This window comes from Myotis yumanensis, unplaced genomic scaffold (assembly GCF_028538775.1).
Source record: "Myotis yumanensis isolate MYYU_CA2020_CCGP unplaced genomic scaffold, mMyoYum1.0.hap1 SCAF_19, whole genome shotgun sequence".
In the NCBI taxonomy this organism is placed as follows: Eukaryota; Metazoa; Chordata; class Mammalia; order Chiroptera; family Vespertilionidae; genus Myotis; species Myotis yumanensis.
Genome location: NW_027223770.1, coordinates 22503604 through 22523842, shown reverse-complemented (window position 1 = coordinate 22523842; position 20239 = coordinate 22503604). Strand labels below are relative to the sequence as shown.

General features: G+C 49.8%; 2 protein-coding genes across 6 annotated transcripts in view; both read right to left on the bottom strand.

Annotated features, from left to right (window-relative positions):
* Positions 1-5886, bottom strand: part of MYO18B (myosin XVIIIB) — a 175917-nt gene extending 170031 nt beyond the window's left edge. For all 3 annotated transcript variants that reach the window (XM_070399451.1, XM_070399452.1, XM_070399453.1), the window contains exon 1: positions 5723-5886. The gene's annotated coding sequence lies outside the window, so the exon portion shown is untranslated. The remainder of the gene's footprint in view (positions 1-5722) is intronic.
* Positions 5887-11099: 5213 nt separating this feature from the next.
* Positions 11100-20239, bottom strand: part of GRK3 (G protein-coupled receptor kinase 3) — a 79625-nt gene continuing 70485 nt past the window's right edge. For all 3 annotated transcript variants that reach the window (XM_070400089.1, XM_070400090.1, XM_070400091.1), the window contains 5 exons: positions 20007-20102; positions 18010-18172; positions 15199-15335; positions 13480-13593; positions 11100-12663 (listed from right to left, as the gene is read on the bottom strand). In XM_070400089.1, coding sequence (XP_070256190.1) covers positions 12502-12663; positions 13480-13593; positions 15199-15335; positions 18010-18172; positions 20007-20102 — 672 coding nt within the window. In that variant the 3' untranslated portion in view covers positions 11100-12501. The remainder of the gene's footprint in view (positions 12664-13479; positions 13594-15198; positions 15336-18009; positions 18173-20006; positions 20103-20239) is intronic.

Genomic DNA, 20239 nt, shown 5'->3' with positions numbered 1-20239 from the left:
GCTTCAAGGCTCCAGGGGGAATCCTGGCTGTCAGTCTGGGCTGTCCTCAGGGGCTGCTGGCCATGCCCGGAAGACATGGATGACAATGAGAGGGAGCTCAGTGTGGGTCCTTCACTCCCCCAGTCCTGCCCCTCAGAGGCTCCGGGCCAGCCCCACTGACCCAGGGCCAGGAGCCAATCCTGCTGTCAAGCCTTAATTTAAGCAAGTGTTCTTACCACCACATGCCCTTCCAGGCCTGAAACTCACACCTGCCTCCTCGGCAGCTGTTTTAAGCCCACGAGGAGGCCCCAGATGCTCAGAATTCATGGTAGAAAGTCTCAAGTCTCCCCTACAGGGTGAGGGAAGCTGGTGAAAGGAAAGGCAGCCCCAAAGCCAGGGATGGTTTGGAGCAGTTTTCTGTGCACACATGCTAGATCTGAGTGGCCCCAGGGGGCTCTCAAGGTTCCCCCTCAACCCCCCCCTCCCCCAAACGTGCGGTACTGACACAGCAGCCTGTGACTTCTCTTGACTCATTGAACATTGTCAAGTCTTTTAGTGGCCGCCAGGGCCCTCATGACCACCCGTCCTAACACCTCTCCCCCTTGCTCCTCCACTTCAGTGACACTGTCCTCCCAGGTTCCAGCCCCAGCCCCCCTCACAGGACTCTCTCATGGCCTCCTACCTTCTCCATCCAATCACCCACTTTGCGCTGTGACCACATGTCTTAGGTCACTCCTGGGTCCTTGCTCCTTTCCATTTTCATTTAGAATTCTCTTTCCGTTTGGCTGTGAGTGTGTTTATTCCCCCAGCTTGATCACACTGTCCTGTGTTATGCTGTCCCCCATGGACTCAGGTTGAGGCCCAGTCTTGTAGGTGTCCGGGAACTCAATTCTGACATTATCTCAGGGAGATAGCATCAAATTCCACAGGTAAAGGGCTCAGTCCCTCAAAACCACCCTCTACTTCAGACACCCCCAGCAAATCCAGGTTGTTAGCTGTGCCTCTGTCCAACCAACCAGCTACAATGCCAACAGCAAGTCCAGGTTGCTCCCGGTACAGTAGCCTCCCCTTATCTGTGGGGGATACATTCACAGACCCCTAGAGCAGCGGTTCTCAACCTTCCTAATGCCGCGACCCTTTAATACAGTTCCTCACGTTGTGGTGACCCCCAACCATAAAATTATTTTCGTTGCTACTTCATAACTGTAATTTTGCTACTGTTATGAATCGCATGGTAAATATCTGATATGCAGGATGTATTTTCATTGTTACAAATTGAACATCATTAAAGCATAGTGATTAATCACAAAAACAATATGTAGTTATATATGTGTTTTCCGATGGTCTTAAGTGACCCCTGTGAAAGGGTCGTTCAACCCCCAAAGGGGTCTCGACCCACAGGTTGAGAACCGCTGCTCTAGTGGAAGCCTGAAACCGTGGGTAGTACCAAACCCTATACTGTATATACTATTTTTCCCATACACACATACCTTTCCGCTTACAGGAAACACTTTATGGCTTCTCTTTGGCGTATCCAAATTGCCAGCATCACGACTTTTGAGCCCTGGGGACATTACTAAGTAAAATAAGGGTGACTTGAACACAAGCATTGAGATAACCTCTGAGACAGTGGATCCCGATACCTATCAGGCAAAGGGAGGACGCACTTCCGGGACTAGACAGGGCAGAACACGCGAGATTTTATCGGGCGCGATTGTATCGCGAGAGATTTTTATCCCGTGAGACTTCGTAATGAGACTCCGAATGGCACCCAATTCAAAACTAAAAATTGTTTATTTCTGGAATTTTCCGCTTAATATTTTCGAATGCGGTTGACCTCAGATAACTGAAGTATTGGAAAGCGAAACCACAGTTAAAAGGGGAATTTACTGACCTTCGGACCCACTGGCTGCAAATCAGAGGTTCCCGTGACCCCCTTCCTTGGATTCGATCAATTTGCTAGAAGAGCTCACTAACTCAGAAACATGTTACTTCCTAGGTTGTGGGTTTATTATAAATGGATAGGACTCGGGAACAGCCGGATGGAAGAGCTGCACAAGGCCGGGTATGGGGGGGAAAGGTGCTTCCAATAATAAATAGAAGAAGAATAGAAAATGAGCCGACACCGCTCTGACAGAAGAACAGGAAAAGAAGGAATTCCTGGACCCACCGCCCAGTTAGTAGCGCTGTGCCCTTGGGCAGGTTATAAACCTCTCCGACTCTCCATTTCCTCCTCCATAAAACCGGAACTGTGCACCCCCTGGCTCCTCCGTGTATTAAAAAACAAGGTGATGAGTGTGAGTGGGTTTGTCACCTGTGCCTGTGAAGCAGTGTCGCACAACTGACTATCTTGGTTCATGTTGCTTATTAGACTAGACTGGTCTTTAGCAAAAAGGCGCCTGGACCGTTTCATGTCACTCTCCATGACCTCGGGCCATGTAAGCCTCTCAGTCTCCCTTCCTGATCTGTCCAATGGGGCTAATAACTCCCACCCAAGCTCCCAGGCAAAATCAGCGAGAATGAGACATCTAATCCCACTGGGCAACCATCGGTCTCTCAACTCAACGGGTAATCCGGTCGCCTTCCCTGAAATGGAAATACAACCTCCCACCGGTATTCAGCACAACTGACAATGCACTCTGTCCTCCATGGGCTGAGAGAAATTCCTGCCTTTCCAGGTATGAGCACTGGCTGCCTATTTGGCGAACCCATGAGGCCACTTTTGGGGATCTTTCCTGTGTTGCCAGAAACTAGAGTCCTTTAAAAAGTCATCGGGGAGAGGCTCCTTGAGAAGTGGAGCAGAAAAAGAAAATTACGGATATGAGTGAGTCATATCCCTGGGGGAGGAGTTCATCCAAAGCTATTCAGTCCTTTCCTTGGAGGCTTGGAGAATGATGATGGACGGGTCGGGGGTAGGGGTAATTGGGGAAATTGGGACATTATTCCTTAAATGGGGAGCCCCACAGGGCTCTCTGAATGCCAGCCTGGAAAGCGGGAGATGTTCTAAGACGAATGCCCTCACGATGAGGGGGTGTGTCCTTGAGCAAGTTGTGCCGCAGCTGTTCGCAAACGGGGTTAGACTTGACAGCACCCAGGGGCCCTTCACGTTGTCTCAAACCCACTTTCGACATCTTTTCAAATAATTCCATTTCATGTGTTTGAACATTAAGGGGCCCGTGATAAGTCCTGGTGGAGCTTTAAATGCATGTGGTGAAGTGAAAGAGGCCCGTCTGTCAAGGCTACATTCTATATGATTCCAACTGAATAACATTCTGGAAAAGGCAAAACTATGGAGACAGTAAAAAGATCATTGGTGGCCAGGGTGTAGGGAGGATGGGGAGGGATGAATAGGCAGAGCACAGAAGTTTTTAGGGCAGTGAAACTATTTCGTATGAGACTACAGTGATGGATACGTGTCCTTACACATTTGTCCAAACCCACAGAATGTAACACAACCAGGAGTAACCCCTGATGTAAACGCTGGACTTTGAGTGGTTATGATGTGTCCATGCCGGTTCATCAGTGTAACAAACATGTCATCCGATGGGGGATGCTGACCATGGGGGAAGCTAGGCCTGAGGTCAGGGGGTATATGGGACATCTCTGTACCTTCCCCTCCATTTTGCTGTGAATGTAAAACTGCTCTGAAAAAAATAAAGTTTATTAATTTAAAAAAAAATTCAGCATATGCTATATACCACATCAACGAACCACCTGCTTAAACTGGGCCATTCCGACAGTTGTTCTTATCTACTAGGCCAGTGGTCAGCAAACTCATTAGTCAACAGAGCCAAATATCAACAGTACAACGATTGAAATTTCTTTTGAGAGCCAAATTTTTTAAACTTAAACTATATAGGTAGGTACATTGTTATTAACCTAATTAGGGTACTCCTAAGGCTTAGGAAGAGCCACACTCAAGGGCCCAAAGAACCGCATGTGGCTCGCGAGCCGCAGTTTGCCGACCACTGTACTAGGGAAAGCAAGACACTCAAGACCTGCCTCAGGGTAGAGACCCAGCCAGAGTTTCCATTCTTTTGGCATCAAGAGAAGGGTCTCTTCAGCTCTTGGGCCTTCTGTTCTCATCTCAAAATGCCACCAGAAGGGCTTGATGGTTCTCCCTACGAAACTTTGCCATCCATACCCAGTCCCCGTCTGTGTCCCACCCCGGTGAGTTTGGACAAGGTGGGTGCTGAGTGGCAGCCCTCTGAGGCTGTGCTGGCTCCCAGCAGAGGAGAGGCGGTCCTCCATCCTCCGTGAGGTTTGAAGTCTGTGGGTTTCTGGGCTCCTGCCCCCAGGACGGGTTAGTTCTGAGACAGGCCCGGGAACCTGCATTTCAAAAGGTGGAGGCTGATGTAGGTCATCAAGGACCCACACTGGGGAAACACTGCCCTGGGGCTAAACCCTGGAGGACACCTGTGGGATGGCCAGGCCCCACCCCCACAGGTGTCGAAGGGGAGACTAAAGCTCAGACCAGGAAGGATTTGTCCAAGGTCACAGAGGTCACAGCAGAGCCCAAAAGAGACTACTCAAGGTGACCAGGCCTATGTGCAGGTGGCACCAGATATCTATTAACTGGTGGCATACAGACCCTCAAAAACCAGGAGGCCAGGAAACTAAACCTCCTTCATCTCCTACTCCTCCTTTCCCTCCTCCCCTCCCCCCCTTTCTCTCTGTCATTATTTTCCAGAACTCATCCACAGCCTAAACCACACAGGCCCTCCCCCAGCCCACCCTGGACAGATTGCTCAGATATAGGAGGTCTGGACTCAGGTCAGCAGCAAAGACAGTCCCCACAGGAACCACCATCCTGCCGGGCACAGGAAGCCTGCTAGTGCCCTGACCCGGGCAGGCGTGGTCTCGGCTGGCCACAGAGTGAAAGTAGCAGCCCAGGTTTCCGGATCCTGTGGGACAGAAACCCAGGCCCCTGCCGGGTCAAGGCCAAACTGGGCAGCTGGGACCCACGGCTCTTTTCCCACCCAGCCACCTGAGCACCGGAACGGGAAAGCGGCCCTCGGCAGGGCTCCGAGGCCTGCAGCTGGGGAGGCCTTCGGGGCTCAGAAAGGGAGCTCCATGTCCAAAGCACAGCCCCCTCGCTGTCCCCACCCCGACCCCCACCACTGAGGCCTGTGAATCGTCTCCATTCAAAGCAATGCCTGGTACCGGGGGTGCCAGATACAACCACTCCTCTAAGATGGAGCATCGAGTCAGCACCGCATGCAATTCAAACCTCCGTCCCTGAACCACCACCACCACCCCTCCCCCACCACACACGGGGCTCCATTTGGAATTTAAAAACCGTTAGCCTTAAGGCTGATCCTCCACAGAGTTGGGAAGGTGAAAGAGGAAGGGTTTGGCTCCCTGACCATAAACAGACAACCGGCTGTGGACAGCGAGCAGAAATCACCAGCCCTTGAAAGTAGGAACCGCATTGTCTGCGGGCCGAGATTCTGCAGCGGAGGCTATCGCGTGACCCGAAACATATTTTTTAAAAAATGATTCGCAAACAGCTGGGTCCTGACAAGGCTGATTCTTAACAGAGCCCACGCCCAGCGTTTTGTTCTAAAATCCACCCACAAAACACTCTTGTGTTCTGAGAAAGTGACGTCCACTCCAGAAAGGCCTACCAGAGGCCGAAAGACCAGAGGCCTGCCGCCACGGCCCCCCAAAAACACATTCTGAAGAATGAAAACTGGCCCATCAGCTCCCAAGGTGCCCATCGTAAAACCCAGGCTGACAGTACCTTGTCCACAGGAGGCCTCAGGTCACAGGCACCTCTCCCACCCGAGAGGTCTCCCCAGGTGGCGGCGCAGAGAGCCCAGCAGGCCGGCAACGCAGGGGCGAAGGACCAATGTCACAGGCACCCCTCCCCACGATCCACACACAGCCCCTCTCTGACTGCTCCTCCCAGCCCTCCTCCACCCTCCCTCTGCGCCAGTGTGATAGCAGCAGCTGAGTGCCCGAGTCATTTCTAAAATTAGCCGGTGAGCTCCAGGTCTGGCCAGGGGACGGCAGCCCGGGGTGGCCGTTGACCAGGCATCGGAGAGCATGGACATATTTGGTGGCACAGAGCAGGGGAGGGGACAGCTCCCGACGCAAGCACATTCTCACCCGTCATCCCTGGCCGGGCCGGGCCACGCACCCACACTTCTGCCTCCCTCTGCCCCAAGCAGGTACCTGGACGCCATAGGAATTGGGCCAGGGGAGCCCGGGTCTCCGTTCCCGCTGGATTCTGGGAGGAAATACCGTCAACTACAGCTGCTGCCTCTTAGCCAACAATCCATGCAGGACACGTGCCTGATAGGCAGGCAGCAGTGATCACACCAACCTGAGGGCTCTCCGGACTCATTTACTATTTCTTTTTTTTAAAAACAAACATTAATTTTATTGATTTCAGGGAGGAAGAGAGAGGTAGAGAGAGAGAAACATCAATGATGAGAAAATCACTGAGCGGCTGCCTCCCGCACGCCTCACACTGGGGATTGAGCCCACCACCTGGGGATGTGCCCTGACTGGGAATCAAACCCTGACCTCCTGGTTTATAGGTCGACACTCAACCACTGAGCCACACCATCTCACTCTTTACTATTCCTGACAACCCCATGAGGTAGGGCTTCCCCGCGCCCATTTGACTGCATGGGTCAGATCAGGAAGCACAAAACACACACATTCCAGGAAAACTATAGTACAGTGCAGCGATGGCGAACCTTTTGAGCTCGGCGTGTCAGCATTTTGAAAAACCCTAACTTAACTCTGATGCCGTGTCACATAGAGAAATTTTTTGATATTTGCAGCCATAGTAAAACAAGACTTATATTTTTGATATTTATTTTATATATTTAAATGCCAATTAACAAAGAGAAATCAACCAAAAAAATGAGTTAAGGTGTCATCTCTGACACTCGTGTCATAGGTTCGCCAGCACTGGTATAATTGGTCCTTGCCACCCGTGAGCTGGGCGCTAGTGCAGGAAAGGAAGCCACGATGGGGCCACGTGGCCAGGGATATAGTGACTATACCCCTTCGGCCTGTCGACCCACAAGCAGACGGTTCTGCCCAGGCTGCTGTGAGGGACTTTAATCCCCTAATAAAGCATCTGAGGCCTTCAGAAGAGGTAGATGAAAGCAGTAACTCACAGAAAGCAGTAACCGCCCCCCGCAACCACCACCCGCCCGCAGAGTAAGCTGGGGAGCCTGGCATAGCTGTGGGACACACGGGAGGTGAGATGGACCTCCTGGGTTTCCCCGGGGCCCTGGCTCTCACGGACTCTTTCCTTGTAATGCAGCGGTTCTCAACCTGTGGGTCGCGACCCCTTTGGCGGTCGAACGACCCTTTCACAGGGGTCTCCTAAGACCATCCTGCATATCAGATATTTACGTGACGATTCATAACAGTAGCAACATTACAGTTAGGAAGTAGCAACGAAAATAATTTTCTGGTTGGGGGTCACCACAACATGAGGAACTGTATTTAAAGGGCCAGAAGGGTGAGAACCACTGTTGTAATGGATCTTGCAGGAGGGGCAAGCAGTCAGTCTCCACACCCCTGACACCGTGAAGCTGGCTGTGCTCCAACCCACGGAATCAACAGAACTGCTCGTTGGCAGCCGCTCCCTTTCCCTTTATAAAATCGGCCTCTGCACAAATCCCCCCTCCGGCCCCCCAAGCCAGGATTCTGCAAAATGAATCACTCCTGATGTCTCCACAACTGGATAAATGCAGTTTTTAATGGGGGTTGGGTGGGTGGGAGACAGAGAAACAGCACATCCATGGAGGTGTCTTTGCACAGGTCCTGTTGATTGAGATGCACAGAAGTAATTTCTCAGCACAGAAGAGCCAGCCTCGCTGCTCCAGAGTGACGGTAAGAGATGGTGATACTGACGGGGACACGCCACACAAGGGCGGCGACCACGAATGAGAAACAGCGTCTTGGCGGGACCCTAGGTCAGACGTGCCCTAGTGAGCATTCTGAGACAGGCCCAGGAACTCCCACGGGCACAATCAATGCGAAAACAAGTGACTTCATAGGTACGACATCTAGATTTACAAGGTCCAGCTCACCGGCTTCCCTAAGTATAGCAATGCCCAGTGCGAAACGGATTTCTTTCTTGAAGGGTATTAACGTTGCCAAGAATACAGCAAACATGTCACTTCATGGATGGCTCTGCCGAGGCCATCGGGAGGAAGCCTCCTCACGGTCCGATCTTCATTCTCGTTCACGTAAATCCTCAGGGGTCCGCTCGCAAAGCCGACCTCTTGCCGAGTTTCGATCGTTCACCAGGGCATTGGCTATTGTGACCCCATTTTTCGAACCATCTGGGAACAGCGAAGGGGGAAAAGGTCACTCGCGGAAGCGGTGTTTTCAAATACTGCGGATTTGTCTGGAGTAAGCGCTCGACAAATCAGGGGCAATAATCGAATCTCAAGGCGATGGCAAGACTGCCGGTGGGGATTTGGCACAAGAAGAGCAGGAAATGAAGGAGGCGTTGCAGGCGAACTCGGCTCCTGAAGGATGGCCGTGACAAAGACGGAAACTGACCGTCCCGCTCACTGGGGCCCTTACCCAGGCTGGCGCTTCACGGCCAAATCGACATCACCAGGGAGTGAGGTGAAACGCTTCACTGGAGTTCTTTCATCCTGTAGCCAATAAAGCATCTGGAGGCCTTCGGAAGAGGTAGATGAAAGCAGTAACTCACAGCGAGGTCACTGTCGGGTGTTACTAAAAAGTTCGTCGTCCTCCTCCTCCCTCAGACCAGAGGATGGGCTATTGCAGAAACAGGCCGTGGTGGTGAGGAGGTGTGTGCCCTGCATTGCTGGGCGCCTCGTTTTGATTTTATCTTGTGAAAAAATAGGAAGGACTGCCATTTCTTTAAATAACGAGCTATACAAATAAAAAGGAGCAGACATGATAAGGAAGGTCGTTGATGAAAACAAACAGAAGGAGTCAATAAATAATGTAAAATGCTTTTGCGCTAAAAAAGAACTCTTTGTTTTATATATATGTGGTTGAGCAATCTTTGTGTTACCCAGAAAAAGCCAAATCTATTTGTTGTAATTCGTTAAAACATAGAAAAACTCAATCTATAATAATAAAAGCGTAATATGCTAATTAGACCAGACGTCCTTCCGGACGACCTTCCGGACAAAGCCTGGGTGCCAGAGGGAAGCTGGTGCCAGCAGCCAGGGGAAGGAAGGCCTATTCTTGTACGAATTTCATGCGTCGGGCCTCTAGTTTAACAATGAAACTAAAAATGGCCAGTGTTTCGCTCACAAACTACATATAATATATACATCATGGAACATAATCAACTGAGAAGCAAACCCAGGGTCAAGTCCTTTGTAATATGAATACGCGATTATAATTATTTCTCCATACCTTACCCTTACATTTTATATTAGGACAAAATTTTAAAAATGGAATTGAATTGGCCGGACTAGGATTCTCATTAGAGAAAAACTACACTTTGATCTTTTTAATCTAGTTAAATCCTATTGTCAATTGGTAAATGATACATTTTTTAATGGTCAGGGAAGGCCTTAAAACGATTGTTTCGAGTATCTTATGGTATATTTCAAACTGCAAATCAAGGTAAGTCTTGCTTGAAACAGGTTGCTGTTTGTTGTTATCCTTCTTCCTTCTTTTGGTTATTTTTTTCCAGGTTTGCTGTTGTCTTTCCAAGCAGGATGCTTCTGCTCCTCGGTGCACCTGGAACATGAGGCTTTCGTTTCCTTGAACTGACAAATCAGAGGCACGAGTAATGAAACCTTTGCCTTTGCAGTGAAATGACAGCTAATTTCTAGAAGTCTTGCTGAAAAATCACCCTTAAACATGATAGAGAAGAAAAAAAATCGTGAGCCCCAATGACAGGAAGGGGTAAATGCACCAAAGAGAGTTTTAGGTTAAAAAAAAAAAAATAACCTTGGGTTCATAAAAGTTTTAAATTTACTCATCTATAGCAGCTTAAATTATTATTTTTAGACTGCTTTATTTATTCCTTTGAATTATGAAACCAAGGCTCATTATACCACAACTATATAAAAATACCAATTCGATGATCTTCTTCGACAATGTTAAAATACCCCGACCATCTCTGTATATCTAAAATAACGAGAAAACTTGTGCAGAATTTTGTCTTTTTACATGGTCCAAACACAGGAAGGGTCAAACATCTAGGAATGACATAACACTTTCAAACTGTCTAGAATAGCCACATATACCAATGAACCTCTTTGACCTTCTAGGACCTTCTGTCGACACCCCTTCAGAGGGGCTGTGGGCACAAGTTCAGGCAGAAGACCTGCCTCCCCAGGGACTGCCCACCCAGACCCCAACACAACCGGAGACCACAGAGGGCCATCAGTAAAGTCCATCCCTGCGAGGCCCTCCTCAGCCATGCCATTGTAAGTCAAGTGTGAGTTGGGGGAATAAAAGTTTACTTGGGATAAGCCTGAGGCAATAGGGCTCTTGGGCTACCTTCCCATTCATCTCTCTTAGGAGCAATTCCTAAATTTCTAAAAGAGATTAACTTTACCTTCCACCCCAGAGCAAAAAATGTATTTCTCAAAGAGACGTGAATCAGAGAAGGTATGGCCCTAGGTGTGAGACGTGAGACGCTAAGCCCAGACCCGGAGGGGTACGGTCTGCCTGCCTTCGGCACATGAGGCCCCGAGGTTTCTGGCTCTCCGTGCTGAGCATGCGTGCTGGCGGTGGCGAGAGCAATGACAGCTGCACTTAGCCGGCCCGGGGAGACGCTCGCTCTTTGTGAACAACTGCGTGTCTGTCTTGGTGGTTTTTCTGCTCTTTTAAGCAACCTAATTACCCTTCCCTTTTAAACTCGAGAATGCATGTGCATAGCGTGCTTTGGAAATACTGGAAATAGCAGGCAGTAGAACATGCGTGTTAATTTAAACTCCAGTTAAGACTTGAGATGGACAGTGACCCTCCCAATTCCTTTCCCAAAGTAACTCCTAGGAAATGAAAAACTCTGCCAGTAATTATCTTTCCAATCCCCCAAATAGAATTTCATTTAAAAAGCACTTTCTTTCCCAATGAACACAGCACACGAATGTGAAAACGAAGATTTGGAGCCACTAAAAAGATCAAGGACAGGATGCAGATAATTACGATGTCAAGTTTTGTATATTGTTATTAACTTGGAAACGAACAATAAAAGTGCGCTGGGAACAGGACCAACAAGTGGCCTTTTGAAATTGCTGTTATTATTTTTAGTCTGATGACACGGAGGGCTTTGCTGGCAAACACACTGGTTCTTATAACCCAGCATTTACTTGGGGCGTGAGAAGGGCCTGGAACTCGCCAGGGGAAAACCACGGGGAAAGGCCGCCGCTGGGATCAGGCGAAGAGTCTTCACGCTCTAACGTCCCGGTCACGGGACGACCCGCCCAGGGTCACGGGGTCACTCACGAATGACAACATAGATCCAAATACATAAGGAACCCATTGGGACACATTCATTCTTTTTTCAATAAAATTCATTTAAATTACACCAAAAGGTACAACAGTTTCCTTCCTTCACACATCCATCGCTGATAAGTTCTCTGCGGTCAGGCAGAAGGAACCAGATCGCCCGCGTCACACCACGGCCTGCTGTCGAAACCCAACGGACTCGCCCCCAAACATCCCTGTGCACCCGGACACGTGAAAGTGCGGCTCGTGTCCTGGAAGATTTCTGACGATCGTCATTGCCCTGAAGTTTAAAACCCCGCACCGGCCTAGCCTTCGGAATTGCTGTCAACGTCTCCAGTGGTTGAGCGCCTGCAGTTCCCACGGGCTCCCGTGTCCTCGGGGGCCGCGCCCTCCGTGCCCAGCGCAACGAGCGCTCCCTTGGGGGGGGCGGGGGGCAGGCCCGCAGCTGGGGGTGCAGCCACACGGTGAGGGTCCCAAGCACAACCATTCCAGAAAGCATCTTCAGCTTTCGACCGCAGGACAGCACGGAGCCGGGTCTGAGATGCACGGAAGAATCACACGGCTGGCCTCCCATCCCCAGGAGCATGGAGAGCAACGACGTAGAAAAATCCGCAGTGACTGTTTCTGGGTAAAATATGGCGACCCCGGGGCGACCTGTTAGCCCACAGGGCGGACGGGTACATTCCATCCGGACAAGTCCAAGATATGTTTGATATCAGACGTAAAAACTGGTGAGTAGTGATCGCCTCAAGTTCTAGGTTCATAGGTACCAAAATGAGTGTGTGGCGGAGAAAAAACTTCCTTTTCCTCAGTAGTTTCGACTGTGGACAAACATGAGGCCGGCGGGGGGGCCCCCAGGACGGGAGGGAGGCCGCGCGGGCCGAGAATGGTCACGACCCCGAGCAGGAGCATCCTAGCGGCCGGGTCTTCCCAGCAATGCAAGAACCGGGATGAGCGATCCATCCTCTAGGCCTCCTCCTCCTCCTCCTCCGAAAGGCTCCGCGTCCAGGGCCGAGAACACCCGAGAGGACGTCCCCCAGGCACCGTCTTCCCCGGGACCCTCGTCCCGGCTGTCACCGGCGTCCCTCCCGGCTGTCAGAGGCCGTTGCTGCTCCGGTGGCAGAGGGGCGGCTTCGAGAGCTCCACGACGCCCGCGCGGGACTTGTTGAGGAACTTGGGCGCGCGTCGCAGCAGCCGCTGGGCCTCGGTAAAGGTCTCCGTCAGCTCCTTCTTCCACTGCACAAACTCGGGGTCGCTCTGCAGGGAAACGCACGAGAAGGTGTGACAGCTGCGCCCACTGTGCCAACCGACAACGTGGGCGTCCCTGGCAATGCCCGGGTCCCGACACCCGCCCCCGCTCCCAGCGAGCGCACACTCAACTCTTCTGACCCCAGAGGGGAAGGAGGGCCCTGCCAGCCCTGCCGTGACCCCCGCCATCCACTGAGGACGCTCACAAAACAGCTCAAGTTCAAATAACAGAGGAACAGTTTTGACAAGTTTAACGCTCCTTCCCATGTAATGATGAATTAAACACACTTGTGTATCTACTACTGGTTATCTCTCTATATATGCTTCTCTCCCTCCCCCTTCTCTCTCTCTCTCTCTCTCTCTCTCTCTCTCCAGTGCCCCAAAGGAAAAGGATTCAGGAATTAAACTGGGGCTACAATAGAGTTTTAGGGAGAGAAGCATGGCATTTCCCTTCGCAGGGTCACTTTGGTATCTTGCATTTACTTAGTTATTCCAAACTCAAACTCCAACACGCTGGAAGAGCGGGGAAATTATGGCACAAGTACTATTGTGGGACCCGGCAAAATATCAGACGAGTTATGCAATCAAATTATGTCACGTGCTTCCTCCGCACACACGCTAGTATTTGCTTCTCTGAAAATAACTGAATTTGCTGAAAACCTTGAACCTTAGGGCTTTCTTTCTAAGTATGCAAGTGGCAAAGCACGGAGTAAGAGAATGCTCTCTAACCAAGCAGCCCTCGTGGCTGAAGAGAGAGAGAGAGAGAGAGAGAGAGAGAAAGAATTGTTCTAAACTGCATCTATGAAAAGAATAAGAAAAACTCACCTCACATTGTAAGACAAATTGCTTCCCTCCTTTTATCCTCAACAAAATGCATTTTTTGTCTTTAAACTGAGTTTCTTCCACCGACATAATCTGTTCCATGGTCAGTAAATTTTGCTGATCATAAAAATAAAAACGACCGATTACTTCACATCGTTCATGATTTCTGAAGTTAAACTACTAACTAATACCGAAAACTACCCACTTAGGAAAAGTAAACAAAAAACTTGGCGTTTGTCTTTCTTTGCTGATATTCTAAAAGTGGGGGAGATGGCTACAAAGGAACACATACAAAAGTGCAAACTATACCACCTCAAAAACAAACAAACAAACCTGCAAAGAAAGGAATGTCTCTAAGGCCAAAGAGCAAAGCTGTTCCCTCCACACAGGACTGATGTCTGAGTGACAGTGAGTTACGTGCTTTCTGCACCACGCACCCATCTAAACGCCATCAGTAAAGCCGGGAGGGAACTCGGGGCCGCCGAGGGCGATTCACAGGAGCCAGAGGTGAGAGGCTGAGCTTTCACCCAGCAGCTCCGTAAATGCCGGGCGATGCAAGCTTGTCGGCTGACGCTATTTCGATCATATCCAGACGATGCTATAAACACAGGTGACATCCTTAAAGGACTGCCCCGCGTGCTAGGTCTATAGCAGTATTGCTTAGGGTGAATGCTATAGCATCCCGAGGACCTTACCATTTTATGTTTTTTTGGATAAATACTCCAGGAGTCCTAAATGAGAAACGACATCATCAACGCGCATGTTTGCTTTTAACTCACTGGTACCTACGAATCCAAGCAGCTTCTCAAACAGGCCATTAAACATTGACTCTTTTTATTGCACACTAGAGGCCCGGTGTGCAAAATTCGTGTACGGGTAGGGTCCCTATGCTTGGCCGGCGATTAGGGCCGATCGGGGCCTTCCTTCCCTGGCTGCCAGCCAGGGCCTTCCTTCATTCCATGCCACCCCCTGGTGGTCAGTGCACGTCATAGCGAGCAATCCAACTCCCGGTCTCCTGGTTGAACTCCCGAGGGGATACTTTGCATATTAGCCATATATATATATTAGAGCCCTGGTGCATGACATTTGTGCACTCAGTTGGGGAGTCCCCTCAGCCTGGCCTGCGCCCTTTAGCAGTCCAGGAGCCTGCAGTTGGACATCCTTAGTGCTGCCGCAGAGGGAGGAGAGGCTCCTGCCACCACCGCTGTGCTCGCCAGCCGTGAACCCGGCTCAGGGCTTTTGGCTGAGCAGCGCTCCCCCTGTGGAAGCACACTGATCACCAGAGGGCAGCTCCTGCATTGAGCGCCTGCCCCTGGTGGTCAGCGCATGTCATAGCGAATGGTTGTTCCGCCGTTCGGTTGATTTGCATATTAGCCTTTTATTCTATATGATAATATATAAGAAGATTCCTGATGTTAAACAAAGGAAGTTTTTTTTCCGTTTTGTTTTTTATTTTCAAATATACTGAAAAGTGGGACAATTTCCTGTCTGCTTTGGACCTCACAGAACAGCACATTCTATTTTCTGATATTACAAAATCCTGCCTTGACTCGGAAGTCTAAAAGTCACAGTCTGAACATCAAAATCGCATGCACACAAGTTAAACAGGTGCACAGTGCTTCAGAGGCTGCTTGACAAGACGTGTCCTCACGATGCGATAACCACGTGCCATCCATTCAACGTTAACGACAGCAAGTGCCTGGTAACGGGCGTCAGACTTACCCGGGACTCCCCCTCTCCTCTCCATTCAAGTCTGTTTGGAAAGAGGTAAAAATATCGACGCTGCCACTGAGTCAGAAACGGGTTCCCCAGTTTCAGCATGTACCCGTGCATAATACAGTCTTTTCCCATGGCGTAATCTGAGAAATAGAAAGTCACCGTCAGTTAAATAGGGTCTGAAACAGAATGTCTTCATGTAGACGTGCCTCAGGAAAAGAGAAGTACACACTTTCTGGAAAAGTCAAGTTTCCAGCAGTATACGACATTACAGAAATCATTACTTCTTTCTTAAAATTTTTAAATTAAATTAAAGTAAATTTTAAATTAAATTTTGACAATACTTAAATTTTAAATTAAATTTTAATGTAAATTAAACCTATATAAAAATTATATAGGTTTCAGGTGTAGAACTGTACAATACGTCACCTGTATAGTTCATTGTGTTTACCACCCAAAGTCAGATTTCCGCCCGTCACCATGTGCCTGGCCCCCTTTGCCCTCCACCACCTCCCCCCACCCCCTTGCACTCCGGTAACCACCACACTGTTGTCTGTGTCTCTGCGCTTTTGCTGGTTTGTCTTGTTTGGTCATTTGTTGCAGAAATCATTATTTCAGTCTTTAAACACATGGGAACTGGGAATTGAAAAAATAGAGGTTTCTTTAGCTCTTTCCCTACTGACATTAATCATTGCTTCTCAACTTCCTGATAAATTCACAGTGGTCGTTTATTGCTCTGAGAGGGCAAAAGTTTGTTCTGAAACGACTTTTTCATCTATAATAATAAAAGCGTAAAATGCTAATTAGACCAGACATCCTCCGAACGTAGCCCCTGGGATGGATCCAGGCAGCTGGCCCTCAGCTGGGAGGGACGGATCCAGGCAGCCACCACGGCTGCGAAGGCCTACTCTTGCACGAATTTCGTGCATCGGGCCTCTAGTTATATATAACGACAATGGAAGAACAGAGAGTAAATGAATGCAAGCCCCAAGCACCTTTGCCTCTATGTGGCACTGGGCCTCTCCCTTTCTTCTACTTTTTGTTTTCTATATCATAACCGAGTGGGAATTTCCGTGGCTGACTAAGCCAAAGTAGCACAAGGATCAAAAGTGTTTATTCCTTGACTTGAGGTTATATTTCTCTCTCAAATACATGGCTATGTAGAGAGGCCAAGCTCATTCACTCACCCTGAGTCCTGATGACCTTTTATAGGGAAGTATTGTCTCTTAAAACAAAAACAGGTTCATGTTAAGTGGCTTGCTTTGCCTTGATGAAAAGCTTGGGTGATTGGGCCAAAATCATTCATTCCCTCTCTCATTCGCTCATTCAGCAAGATTAAGTGACCAGCCAAGTGCTGAGCATGTTCTAGGCATCGAGGACTCAGAGGTGAGCAACAGACAAGACCCCTCACCTTCGGGGAGCTCACACTCTAGAGCAGCGGTTCTCAACCTGTGGGCCGCGACCCCTTTGGCGGTCGAACGACCCTTTCACAGGGGTCGCCTAAGACCATCCTGCATATCAGATATTTACATGACGATTCATAACAGTAGCAACATGACAGTTATGAAGTAGCAACGAAAATAATTTTATGGTTGGGGGTCATCACAACATGAGGAACTGTATTTAAAGGGCCAGAAGGTTGAGAACCACTGCTCTAGAGGGAGGTCAGACGATAAACATGTAAGCAACACCCATAGGACGGGGTGGGGAGGGACCAAAGAGGGTTGAAACCAGGGAGTGAGCTTCCCGGAGGTGTCCTTTTCATGAAAAAGTGCCTGCATTTCTAGAGTATATCTACGGTTGACATCTTGTGTTTTTAGTTGAAATCTAAGCCTAGACCAGTGGTCGGCAAACTGCAGCTCGCGAACCACTTGCGGCTCTTTGGCCCCTTGAGTGTGGCTCTTCCACAAAATACCACGTGCGGGTGCGCACATACAGTGCGTTTGAAACTTAGTGGCCCATGCGCAGAAGTCGGTTTTCGGCCTGGGCAAGTAAGTCTATTTTGAAGAAGTACTGTTGATATTTGGCTCTGTTGACTAATGAGTATGCCGACCACTGGCCGAGAGTGTTTTGTTCTATAGAGGTGACTTCTGAGGTCTTCAACCAAGACCTAGATATGCCCAAATTAATTCTTTCTACATGAAGATGGATTCATTAACTTGTTAGAAGAGTTCTAATTCCAGCTCTAATGAAAAGGAATCACTTCAGCCAGGTCATTGGGATATGTATTTTTTTTTCTGGGTCTAATTTGTCAAGACATCATGGCCCTCCTTGGAGCAAATGACCATTGATAGAATGTCATCAGTTCGACGTAAAATCTGCTACGGCAAATGCAGCCCAGAGGGATCTCAATGGACCTTTTCTCTCCAGAGCACCTTAGAAACGAAGCCCTTTCCCCAGAGAAGGGAGGTGAGCACAGTGAAAGGGCTGCAAGGTCCCCTCGGTGCACTCGGGGGACTTTTAATACGTTATTATTGATTCCAGAGAGGAAGGGAGAGGGGGAGAGGGACAGAAACACCAATGATGAGAGAGAATCATCGACTGCCTGCCTCCTGCACGCCCCACACTGGGGATCGAGCCTGCAACCCAGGCATGTGCCTTGACCAATTGAACCGAGACCTCCTGGCTCCTAGGTGGATGCTCAACCACTGAAGCACGCCAGCCGGGCCCACAATACATTTAAATATCCAAAAGCCATAAAAATCTAACACAATTAAAAGAGCAATAATACTCAGTGCATGAAGAATGACGGATCACTCTACTACTCTATGTTACATATTCTGCTCTGAAAATCGTGAGCGACGTGAGCTATTTTACCTTCTTCGTGGCCCAGCTGCTTGTTCTTCGCCCTCTTCCTGGCCTCGATCTTATCCGTGTCCGAGTTCACTGTTTCGTAGATGGTCTCCACCACCTCCTGCTGCCAGCGCTCGGAGATGACCAGCGGGAAGTTCTTGTAGAGCTCTTGGTCACAGTCCAGAAGCTGCGTGTGGCGAGAAAGCGAGACGTCTATGAGTGACCGTGCTTACCAAGGCGAGAGGCGCATGACTGTGCGCAGGAACCGGGCGGCACGATGGCACACAACCGCTTAGAACAGGTTCTCCACGGTGACAAATCCCTACTGAGGACCACCCAGCCGCCGGGACCCACAGTGGCTATCCCTGGTGAGCACTGCGCTCTCACTCCCGGGTCAGGTGGCTTCGCCCCCAATTTTCTTCACATTCACTGCAGTTTTGCTGATGAAACCAGCACACATAGGCCTTTATCTGGAGTATGAAAAGGCTTTGACAACAAAATAAAATTTCCATTGTGGTGGGGATATTCGATTTACGTGGAAAATAGACTCCTATCGTTTTCAGAAACAATGAAAAGGGAGAAGCCGGAAGAGTCTTTTGGCCGCCTCCACTTACTCTGAAAAGCGAGGAAAACAAAATGTGGGCGGGGCTAAACCTATCATTCACTCCATGAACCTCCCAGCGAATCCAAGCGTAACAGTTCCATCACATGCAGAAGCGAAAGCTCAAGACACAGGGAGGGTTTGGGCAGCTTGGCCTTTAAGAGGAGCCGTGATAAACATGACGCTCGTGATGTGTTTCTTTTCCAAACCGTTACTCCAGCTTCCTCATCCTTCTCCCTGAGTGAGGCTGCACCCCGGAACCGAGTGAGGAAAACGGCTTTAGGCCGCGGAGCTGCAGGTTCGTGATAGAAACGGGAGTGGGCCTGCTGAGAGGCGACAGGTGACCTGCAAAAGCAGGCATCCCTATACAAACCGGACCTGCTCACCCCTTTGCCTGAGAGATGAGTACAGCTGACCTCTGACCTCTGACCTAAGGTGACCTTTCGACTCGCTGGTGGTGTGAAAGTGACAGGCATTCAGGAAAAACCGTACGTCTGCTCCCCTGCCCAGCCGCCGTCACGCTTCCTCCAGCCCCTTCCCCACCCTGTCTCTGCCCACATCCCATGGGATCCATTCTGTGTCTCGGGGCACAGCCCCTGCTGGGCCCGGGCATTGCATGTGGCAGTGTTTTATGTATGCCTCGCAGGCGTGTGTGTAACAGTGCCCTGGCCTTCAGGAGGCGGAGCTACCAGGTAGGAAAAATGGGTGGGGGGGGGGGGGGGCGCTAGATAAGAAGGGTATAAAAGCAGGCAGCTGAGAGACCGGGAGTATCCAGGAGGGAGAGGCAGTCCTGGGATGACAGTGGGGACTGGGGGAGCCTGACGTGCAGTGACTCTGCACCCCAAAGAGGGTGATTTTCTCTCATGACTCACCATCCGTAATGATACCCTGTCTATGGGAAAATAGTGATACGAGCCAAAGTTTGAAAAATGCAGAGGATTATATTTAAACAACAGTGATTACTTCACTTTTGATTGACAAATGCAACACGATGCACACGGTTTGCGCCTTTCACCCGACAGAGAGATCTGAGGCTTAGGAGAATCGGGTCGAACGCTGACTGTAACTCTACTCTAATTCAATAAGACTGGCTCTGGGGCACGAGAAGTAGGTTTGCTTTCACACGGTTGTTTTTCCTGCTTCCTACACATTGGAATTTTATTTCAATCGCCAATCTACCCAGGTCAGTAAAAATCTGACCATTTTGCAGTTGACCAAACAGAGTGATTATCCCCAAAAAAGCTTTCAGTTTCTCACTCATTTAGGTCCTAGACTTCTACATTCTGCAAATGTGCGGATGGCCTTTTGTAAGTTACATCCCACGGGCAGGCCAACACTGAGACAACCACAGCGTTTGATTTCCGATGAGAAACTCCCCCGCACCCTCTGACAACATTGAGAGCCAACAGCATGCGAGCACCTTGATGCCTCTGGTGTCCTCTTCGTCAAAGGAGCCGATGTCGAAGGCGTCGGCCGCATTCACTTCTCCCCGGGGAGGGATCAGGGGTGGAGGGTACTGGAGGACCCAAAGGGGGAAGGGTCAGAAGCCAGCCGCCCCGATGGCCCCGCCCCAACCACCATCCCACAGAGAGAACTCGGTGTCGAGCTCACACAGAGCACGTCACAGGCTTCACCGCGGAGCTTCTGCCCCGA